The sequence below is a fragment of the Centruroides sculpturatus genome, unplaced genomic scaffold (genome assembly GCF_000671375.1).
Source record: "Centruroides sculpturatus isolate CEXI.00-Female unplaced genomic scaffold, Cexi_2.0 scaffold137, whole genome shotgun sequence".
NCBI lineage: Eukaryota > Metazoa > Arthropoda > Arachnida > Scorpiones > Buthidae > Centruroides > Centruroides sculpturatus.
In genome coordinates this window covers 53,367-63,939 of record NW_019384453.1, presented here as the reverse complement: position 1 = coordinate 63,939, position 10,573 = coordinate 53,367, and the positions used below count along the sequence as shown (strand labels likewise).

Below are 10,573 nucleotides of genomic sequence, written 5' to 3'. Positions count from 1 at the left end.
TTAAAAAAATAAAAAATATTTTTCGTTATATCAGAAATTCTTTTATTATACAATTATTATTGTATTAATGCTTGTATTTTCTATTATTAATACAAATTTAATGTGACATTATTCAAGATTTCTTTACAAGCAACTTATTTAAATTGGGGCCCAATTTAAATTTTGTCTAGGGCCTGGTAGAGACTTAATCCGGTACTGGAAGCGGGGGGTATTGGCACGAGGATAGTCCTAGTAATAAATAAATAAATTATGTTTAAATAATAGAAATGTCGAAATTTAATTTGACAGATTTTAGTGTTTTTGTTTAGTGTTAGATTTTAGTCCATGGTAACAATTACATACGGTTTTACTTGGGTTAAAGTTGTATAATAAAGATTTATTTATCTGACCGAAGCAATAAACGTCGGAGAAGGAAAACACGTCGGTAGAACCGTTCCATTGTAATTTTTGCTATTGTTACGAAACAATTTCGAATTATCTCCGTTTGTTCGTTGGAATATTCGGGTCAACGTAGTTCGTTCGTCGTTGTGTTCGATAAATCGGTAAAATAAAGCGACGTACGACGTGCATTTAAATATTTACCTATTGTCTTTCGATGTCACGGCGCGGTTTCTCCCTTTTTATTTTGTATTTTTATATAGAATTTATATTTATGGTAACGATTCGTCTCCTCTACGCCATTTTAATTCAACAACAAGTATGTTATTTGTATTTAAAAAAATTCGAATGGAAACTTCTATTGTTCTTTACTCGATAGGAAGAGGAGGTAAGCCTACGTTGACACAACGCACGCCGGCCAAGTCTTTGGCGTGGATCGTAAAGAATAACACAAGTTCATAAATGTCTCTTTTATCGCCTAGCTATAAAATGCGTAGCCCGCGACAAGCCCCTTGACAAATGGGAAGAATTTATTCTACTCTTTCCTGATATTACCAGTCTTTTCCTCGAAAATAGATGGCTCGGATAATTACTTAGTGCTAAATTTTTCGTTTTTTAAATTAAAAAAACACAAAATAATTGTTTTCTATTAAATTTTACATTTTTATAATTTCCTTCTTAAACGGTTTTTAATGATTGCAATTAAAATTGATTTACGTTAAAGGTCCAGAAATTACGATGTAGATTGTACCTACTTTTACGCGTGTAATGTTACAGTTTAGGGCCTGGTGCTTAGAAATTAAGGCCCGGCCCTTTTAAATTCGGAATTTTTTATTCCGGGAGGAAGGGTCGCTTATCTGTTACGTCTTAGGCTTTAAATGTGTTTCTGCTCGGTACTTAAAGTAAGGATGCTCGGTGAATTCCGGGTATTCTTTGTCGCTCTTCGAAAGTCCGCCGGATAAAAATATCACAATATTTCCTGTTTATATTTTATTTTAAATACATTATTAACCTTTTTACTGTTTAATAGGCTAATTGTTTTAAAACTATATTTAGTTTAATCGACATCTCCTTCTCCGGAAAATATCTAATTAAAAATTGGATGGTCGTGGTAATTTCGAAGTAATTCCGCATTTATACTACGTTTCGCTTATTTTAGAACTGTTTATAAAGAATAAAATAAAAGTATAGTCAAACCTGGCTTTAGCTGTACTCTCGGAATGCGCCAATGAATATTCGTAAATGTCAAACGAGGTATTCGCAGATTACTAAACGGACCGTTTTGCATCGAGAACGTGATTTTTAACTTTCGAACTCGTACGCAGACTTCATTACTTTGTGTAATCGTTATTTGAGCTTTTTTGATTTAGTGCCAATGTCGGAAGTGGCGATAAATCAAAGTTTGGTTTTTTCCTTGGAGAGGAAAAAAATCCACGTTTGTAGCAAAATAACCCAAACTCCAACACGAAATTAAATCTGTAATAAAGATATCGATCGGTAGAAGCCGACCTTAACATTTATTTAAATTTCCAAAACTGGTAAAGGGATTATAAATGTAGGTTAAATGTAATCTTATCTTAATTGCCAACCGCACAAATTTGAAAAAAAACAAAAATAAATAATCAACGAAAATTCTCCATACAGTAATGCAGTTACTTCACTTAATTCGATTCTTCTTAAGGTATATTTCGGAAGGTGAAAGCGAAAACGGCGTTTTGTGCTGTTAAAAATAAATATATACACACAGAACATCTATCGGGGCATTTGAATATAAATTATATATCTTTTTTTTTTAATTTAGATGGTCCGATAGGGCGTAATTTTACTAATCTCAGCCATCTCCTGTCTAGAAGCAACAATGTGATTGATAGAAACTTATCAGAAGTCCCATTTCCTTATTTAATCGTTACGCACGGATCCGTTTCTGGGTCATTGTCAAGTTTAGCTGAAGGGGAGGACGTATAAGAGTATTTTCTTTCGTGAAAAAATGGGCTAATGTACTCCTTTTAGCGGAAGAATATTGAGAAGCTATAAAACAGACAGAAAAATCGCGGCAGCCCTTACAGTCCGTATCGACAATGGTAAGTGAACGAACTCGGCTTCTGGCTACTTCTAATACGCTTTAACGACTCGCGGTTTATTTCTTAAATATTTAATTCTTAATCGAGTTTAAATAATTTAAAATCGACTCGCGCTAGTTTCTGATAAATTTGTACGTTTCCAATGTAGTATCGACCGTTACGAATTAAAAAAAGTAAGGCCGCAATTAATGAAATTAGATTTCGTCACGATTGGCTTATCGCCATTTACTTTTGAAAGACATTTAGCAACGGATTTTTTTCTTTCGATAAACGTCGCGAGATTGCTTTTCTATTTATAACCTTTTTTCTTGTCTCTCGGAAAGATCTAAAAGTTACTTCCTGTTCGGTAATTTGGTCAGAAAATAGGACTAAATATAGCGTAGCAATTGGACCTTATCTGTGTAAAATTACTCCAAATAATCGGAAATCCCGTTCCGTTTAAGATATTTGTGTCATTCTTTTACGGTTTCTTCCTATTTTAATAATCTTCTACCCGTTTATTTTGCGTTTAATCATTTTAATTTATTGCTTTCGTAGATAATCCGAATTACGTTGTGGTTTCTTTGTTTGGCCACTTCGTTAGAAACGAAGAATATAAAGAAGAGCGACACCCTGGAAGAGATCACCGTCAGCGCGTCCAGCCATCACTACCCCGTTAAAGATCATCACCTTCAGGCGTCGGCGATCACCAAATTTCACTCGGGTCATCACGCCATTAAGGCCCACAGCCCCAAATGGTGGGACGGGTACGTCAAAGGATGGTACGACGGTTGGAATAACGGTTTCAACTGGCACAAGAAGGACGATCATCACGCCGACCACGATCACTCCACCGCCCACCTTCACCAGAGCGCCGATCACAGTGCCGGGCACGGTGACGTGACCGATCACAGTGCCGGTCACGGTCATTCGGGCGGTCGGGTGGGATACGGGGGCGACGCCTACGGCCACAGCGCCAAGGACCACCATCACGGAGGTCTTCACGGAGGTCTTCACGGCCATCACGCCAGCCTGGGCGCAGGATCTCACGGTCACAGTTTTCACGGAAATTCTCATTCGTTCGACCTGCACGCGGCCGGAGGAAGTTTCGGCAAATTTCATAGTCTACATTCCTCTTTAGATACTTCCGGGATGGATCACGGGGGAGAAATGTACCGCCATTCCGTTTAACATACTCGAAAATTCTCGGCCATCTCAGTGTAAATACCCATTAGTTCGACCACCGACTTTCCATTTATTGTATAATTTTATTGATTGATTTTGCGAATAAACTCTAAGAGTTTCAAATTTTATTTTTATTTTCTTTATTATACACCGTAAAAGTCGCGTGCCGCTATATTATTAAATGGCTTTAAAAAGTCTTACATAGGAAAAAAGAATGAAAATATGTTATAGAATCTACATTAATTTTCGGAAAAAATTACGACGTCGTTTGTATTTTGGGGGGATTTTACTTTAACTCTAATAAAGAGTTATTCTTGAATTCGTTACGGTGTTTTTACAAATAAATAGAAAATTACGCTATAATTCGTGAAAAAAATGAAAATTTTATTAAATTCAACTTTCTTAAAATAAAAATTGAATTTTATTAAAAATAGATAATTTTTTTTTTCGTTCGGAGGATCAAGAATGAATTTGAATTTCATAGAAAATATTCAAATAAATTTTCGTACAAAAGTTTGAATAGAAAGAGAAGACTTCTCGGCAACTGTTAATTGAGAAATCGTATAAAATTACTCCTTTCCTCTCTGAAAAATGTATTTAGTTCGGTCCTTTAAGTCATTAAGCATCCCGATATGTAAATATGTGTTTGTCTTTTAACTTCGATAATCGCGCTTAAATTCGACGATACGCTAACAAAAACTTAAAAATTTACTAATTGAAACTATCTTTCGATTTATAAATAATTCCAAACAAATTTATATAAACTTTAATCTCCCACTTGTATAAATTTTTGCTATTTTCGTATTTCGGACAGTCGAAGAAGGATTAATTAGTGGGAAAAACCAATGGATTTTGCCACTAATTAACACCGTTTCGCTAAGAATAAATAGTGTTAATTCTAAGGAACAGAATTTTGTCATCTTATCAAATAGGGTCTTCGTTTGTCTCCATTTTAAAATTAATTGTGCCTCTTTTCGTGTCCCAGATTATCCACGGTCCAGTTACTCACACCTGATGCAGTTTTTTCATCGAACTTCGAAGGCATTTCGTACGAGTCCTATACTTAATTCTTCTCGAATTCTCGTTTCGAGTAATTTCTTTATAATTAGAACAATAAAGATGTCTGCGCTCGATTTTGCACAAAAAAATCGTTAAGTGTTCTGTAAACGAAAGTCTTTTCGATTAATAAGTTCTTAACGTTTTGTTATTGTGTCGTCGAATTGCGTATTTAATTAAAAAAACAACTTTTGGGTGAATCTCGATATTGTCTTTAGGTTATGTAGTTAAAATGTCCATTTTATAATTATGAATTTGCGTATTAATTTTCAAACTCCAATATTTAAACTTAAATCTGAAAAAGAACGTGGCGAAGACCGATGGATGCTCGGCTTATTGTAAAATTTAGGAAAGATTTTACGGAGAGACTTTTCAGTCGACGATTAGTTGGAAATTTGCGGTGTTAAATGACAGCGATGTAATTCGTGTCGAAACTTTCTAATCGAATGAAGAAGGTCGATTATTTTAATAATCTTAAATTACCTTTTAGTCACTTATTAGAAAAATTGCCACTTAACTGCCATTTTCTATATCTAACAACGCAATCTCCGCAACTTTTTTTTCGTAAAAATCGAGAAATTTCTCGTAGGCCAACCATGTGTGACGTTTGCTATTTCTCTACCCGAAAATAAAGGCTGGCGGGTCTCCTATCACCGGTACCCGTTGAATGTCGTTCACCCCTAGCCTACGGATTAGCGTGGGATAAGCCATTCACCTAAATTTGTACCAAGCTCTGCTCCTTTCCTTCTCCTAATATCTAAGGGAGCGGGACGAAACGAGCTTCTGCTCAATTTACGGCATTTATCTAATCCCCTTAACTGGTCGTCCTTCACCCCTCCGATCATTACTGCGCTCGATGTCGTTAACGTGAGATTATTATCCGGTTTATATTCTTCTTGCTAATATTAAAAAAAATGACTAATTCGAAAACGAGTATCGAACCCGATTGTAGGAGGAACGTGATGATGACGATGACGTCTCTTCCTGATACCGGCGATCACGTGAACTTATCCGAAGTGTATATAAAATTGAAAACAGATGTCACCGTACAACGTCTAAACATCCCGTCATGGTAAGTTATGCCGATTTCTATTCTATAAACGTATATTTTTATCTAATATTTTAGAATTTGTATTATATTTCAGAGGATTGCGTTGTGTTTTGTTGCGGTGTTCCTGGCGGCGATTTGTATATCCATAGCGAAAGAAGAGAATCTACTGAAAGCTGCTACATGGTGGCATCACAAAGGAGGAGGGGGAGGTGGTGGTGGTGGTAAAGGAGGAGGCCACGGACATCACGGAGGAGGAGAAGGAGGCGGAGGGAAGGGTGGACACGGCCACGGTGGAGGAGGCAGTGGTGGTAAAGGAGGACACGGACGCGGTGGCGGAGGAGGAGGCGGAGGAGGAGGAGGAGGAGGAGGCGGCGGAAAAGGAGGTCACGGTCATGGAGGTGGAGGTTATAGTGGTCACGGACACGATGGAGGAGGCGGTGGAGGCTACGTTGGACACGGGCACGGTGGAGGAGGAGGTGGTGGAAAAGGAGGTCACGGTCACGGAGGTGGAGGTTATAGTGGTCACGGACACGGGGGTGGAGGATATGGTGGACATGGTCACGGAGGAGGAGGTGGTGGAAAAGGAGGTCATGGTCACGGACATGGCGGAGGAGGAGGAGGAGGGGGTGGTAAAGGAAGCCACGGAGGCGGAGGATACGGCGGACACGGACATGGAGGAGGTGGTGGTGGATACGGTGGACACGGACACGGTGGAGGAGGAGGAGGCGGTGGTAAAGGAGGCCATGGTCACGGACATGGTGGAGGAGGAGGAGGTGGTAAAGGAGGCCACGGAGGTGGGGGATACGGCGGGCACGGACATGGAAAAGGTGGTGGTGGTGGTGGATACGGTGGACACGGTCACAGTGGAGGAGGAGGTGGTGGTAAAGGAGGCTACGGTCACGGTGGCGGAGGAGGAGGCGGACACGGACATGGAGGAGGTGGTGGATACGGTGGACACGGACACGGTGGAGGAGGAGGAGGAGGCGGTGGAAAAGGAGGTCACGGTCACGGAGGTGGAGGTTACGGTGGTCACGGGCACGGTGGAGGAGGAGGAGGCGGTGGTCACGGACACGGAGGTGGTGGTGGAAGCTACGGTGGGCAAGGCCACGGTGGAGGAGGAGGAGGTGGCAAAGGAGGTCACGGTCACAGTGGCGGAGGAGGAGGCGGTGGCCACGGACACAAATGGTAATTCAGTAATAATTATTTAAAAAGAACTTTGTATTCATGGAGGCATTATCATTAACGACATCATTGTACAGTATAAAAAAAAGTCTCTTTATAGTGTATGTAATTATTTTTTTGTTTAAAAACCATTATGTACACATTAATAAAGTTTTATTAAAACTTTTAAAAATTTGTGTATTCGAATAATTTACTACGGCGTTCATTAACAAGGAAAGGTCAGTTGGAGCGATCGTCACAGTTTTCAATTCACACTTTGCGTGGATAAGTCTCGGTAAGAACCTTCGAGGTAAGGGAGAAAACGCACATTTGAAACGTTTTGAAAAAAATCAAAGTTGAAAAGTCCCCAGCAACTTATCAGTGTGCTCTGAGAAATCTTTCAGCGCCCGGTAGCCTCACTGATAATTGCTACATTTTCTCTCCCAAATAAATACAATTGTGACATGAAATACAGTATTTGTAAATTACGCGGGTTTATGCATTTTCTATATTTATTTTCTATTAAAAACGTACATTTTCTCTTTCTTGACAATTTGTTTTCGGAATTGTTTAGAATAAATGTAAATTTTCTTCTGAAATTGGAATACAGTATTTAACTCTTTTACATCTTACGATTTTATTATTCTTACTTTATAACCTAATGCATTTATATTGTTATCTATGAAAAGAGAAATTCTTATGATGTAAACAATAAGAAACCGGAGAGGTGGCATCGAAAGACGATTGTTTAATGTCACACATAACAATTCAATTTGATATTACGAGTTAGTTATAAGTAAAATTTTTTTGATTGTAGTTAATTACTTGAAATGTCAGATTATTCATTATATTTTAACATTCCCGAATGTAAAAAATCTTGCATTTATTTTTAATGGATGGCAATTCCGAAAACGATTTTTTCAAAGAGAAAGTGCACATTTTCAATAGAAAACGAATAGACAAATGTATAAACTCGCGTAATTTATAAATATATTATGTCAAAATTGCATCGATTTGGTAAAATAAAATCTCACTCGTCGATACGTGAACCAGTAATTATTACGCACGATGCTGCAGAGCCACGAATCTCCACTGAAAGATTTTGCAAAGCATATTCTTAAGATGGATAAAGGTTTGCATCAACTCTTATCCACACAAACAATGTCATTGAAAACCGTCACGCCTTCGTAAGAACAACATATAATAGTAGAGGTGAGGTTGGCACAATATTAATTAGACTAATCGCGAATTGCTTTGAAATGTACAGAGATCTCATTCTTTTATTGAAAAGATTTATAAACAATTCGTACACACGCAGTTTCGGAGTTAAGATGCGTAACAACAACGATGAATGTTAGTCTAGAACTCGGATCGGCAGCCGAATGTGGCGACACACTCTTCGACAATATTATTTGTTCTCGTTTGAGAAGATTGGTCAGCAACCACTTTGAGCAGTTCTTTCTACACGTTATCTATATTTTATACACCGAAGACAATAAATCTACCAAGGAGTTGCGTAACTTTTCCGCAGTTACGAGATTGTATTTTAAAAATAACTTTTATATTGTTAATCTCACAATAGCCGGGAAAGTTACGCAAATCGTTACTGATTTTTTAAAATAACAAAACAGCGTTAACAAGTTAAATTTTATTATTTAAATATATATATATATATATATATATATTATGGGCTTCAAAAAATAAATGAATCAGACAGTGCCAGATTGAGAAAAATTCGGCCACTAAGCAAAACTTGCGACTTGAGACTGGGCCTCCCAAAAAGTTAATAATAATAAACTTCTCTATTGGCAATTAGTAAAATTTTATTTATTTATTTATTTATAAGTAAATTTACAAATAGATTTATGAGACACTATCAGATTCGAGAATTGGACATAAGTCCGTTTCTGGATCCTGGCCTCTTTCAACCTCTGAGAGACCTTATGTAATCTTGTCGTTTTAGTTGCTTCATAACTTTTAATAGATTGTCTTAGCGGGGGNGCATCAACTCTTACCCACACAAACAATGTCATTGAAAACCGTCACGCCTTCGTAAGAACAAGATATAATAGTAGAGGTGAGGTTGGCACAATATTAATTAGACTAATCGCGAATTGCTTTGAAATGTACAGAGATCTCATTCTTTTATTGAAAAGATTTATAAACAATTCGTACACACGCAGTTTCGGAGTTAAGATGCGTAACAACAACGATGAATGTTAGTCTAGAACTCGGATCGGCAGCCGAATGTGGCGACACACTCTTCGACAATATTATTTGTTCTTGTTTGAGAAGATTGGTCAGCAACCACTTTGAGCAGTTCATTCTACACGTTATCTATATTTTATACACCGAAGACAATAAATCTACCAAGGAGTTGCGTAACTTTTCCGCAGTTACGAGATTGTATTTTAAAAATAACTTTTATATTATTAATTATAATAAATAAATAAAATTGTATGTGGCACCCTCTGTTACGAGATTTTGTTACGAAAACTCTATATTTTTAATTATTTTAAAATGGTAAAACGCGTAATTTTGATGATAGAGACCACTTTTATAAAGAACTGTAAATGCTAACAAGTAAAATTTTCATTAAGTACGACCCCACTCGAGGATATATCACGTGATCACCCTCTATCTCTCCATCCCTTCCACCTTTCCCCACCAAAAGTTAATAGCGTCAACGCTCCTTTTATATAAGCTATCGTACCAAATTTCGTTTCTTAATCAGGATAGGGATAATGATTAAGAAACGAAATTTTGGTACTGTAGGTTATGTACAAGGGACATCGATGCTATTCGATTTTGGCGAGTGAAGATCAAGAGGGTGGGGAGAAAAGGAGGTCCCGTGACAAATCTCGTAAGTGTTCGGACTTAACGAAGATTTTACTCGTTATTAACATTTACAATTTTTACGAAACTCATTTCTATTCTTAAAATTATGACTTTTACCATTTTATAAAAATTAATAATATAAAAAAATTTTTATGCTAAAATCTGGCAACGAATAGCGCGGCACACAATTTATTTATTAATAGCACGATTAATAATATAAAAGCTATTTTTTAAATAGAATCTCTTAACTAGCAACCAGTTGCATAACTTTTAAACATTCAGTAACCAGTTGCGTAACTTTTCCTTACGCAACTGATTACTGGATGTTTTCTTCTCGAAACATACTCTTTGAAGAGTATGTTTCGAGTATATTCCACGTTTCAAATCGCAAAATTCTTATAACTCTTCTGTTTATAGATCGTATCTCATTTCCTTTTCTTCTAAACCCTCATTTGGCTTTGGGGTAGAAAAATCATAATATCGCAGCGCAGTTTAATTATCATTCTCGTCAGAGACAAGACTCTCCCCGATAGTCATCCGCGCATTCCCGAGCTCGGGAGTTCCACTCCGAGTCGCGCACTTCATTTTTCTTCCGTCGCTCTTTCCGTTCGTCATAATTAGAGTATAGCGAAGAACGTTCGGTGCCGAGCCGTTAACGGATAGGCCTATATCAAACCGAAATCTGTATATGTTCGCGATATCGATATATCGAAAGAATCTCGGCGCGAAGCCCGATATCGATAGGAAAAGTTTGATTTAGCCCAGCCATAGTTAGAACGGGTAATAGTTTTTCGCCGTTTTTCGTACTCGGCCGCAGCCCTTTCGCTCAAATGTTTCTCGCTAA

The 10,573-nt window shown here is 37.6% G+C and overlaps 2 protein-coding genes across 8 annotated transcripts; both read left to right on the top strand.

The window, feature by feature from the left end:
* Window positions 1-493: 493 nt before the first annotated feature.
* On the top strand, window positions 494-3,718 carry LOC111620585 (histidine-rich glycoprotein-like). Of its 7 annotated transcripts, none has more exons than XM_023362541.1 (4): window positions 505-697; window positions 758-2,073; window positions 2,180-2,459; window positions 2,997-3,718. In XM_023362541.1, the coding sequence occupies exons 3-4, from the start codon at window positions 2,457-2,459 to the stop codon at window positions 3,627-3,629; spliced, it is 636 nt and encodes a 211-aa protein (XP_023218309.1). In that variant the 5' UTR covers window positions 505-697; window positions 758-2,073; window positions 2,180-2,456; the 3' UTR covers window positions 3,630-3,718. The 7 variants fall into 7 exon arrangements, with proteins under 7 accessions (XP_023218313.1, XP_023218309.1, XP_023218308.1 ...); XM_023362540.1 differs by having other exon boundaries at window positions 505-1,933; window positions 2,023-2,059; XM_023362542.1 differs by lacking the exon at window positions 505-697 and having other exon boundaries at window positions 716-766; window positions 861-2,073.
* Window positions 3,719-5,650: 1,932 nt separating this feature from the next.
* LOC111620607 (glycine-rich protein DOT1-like) lies at window positions 5,651-6,919 on the top strand. Its single transcript, XM_023362574.1, has 2 exons — window positions 5,651-5,751; window positions 5,827-6,919. Exons 1-2 carry the CDS (start codon window positions 5,651-5,653, stop codon window positions 6,917-6,919), a joined length of 1,194 nt encoding a protein of 397 aa, XP_023218342.1.
* Window positions 6,920-10,573: the final 3,654 nt, after the last annotated feature.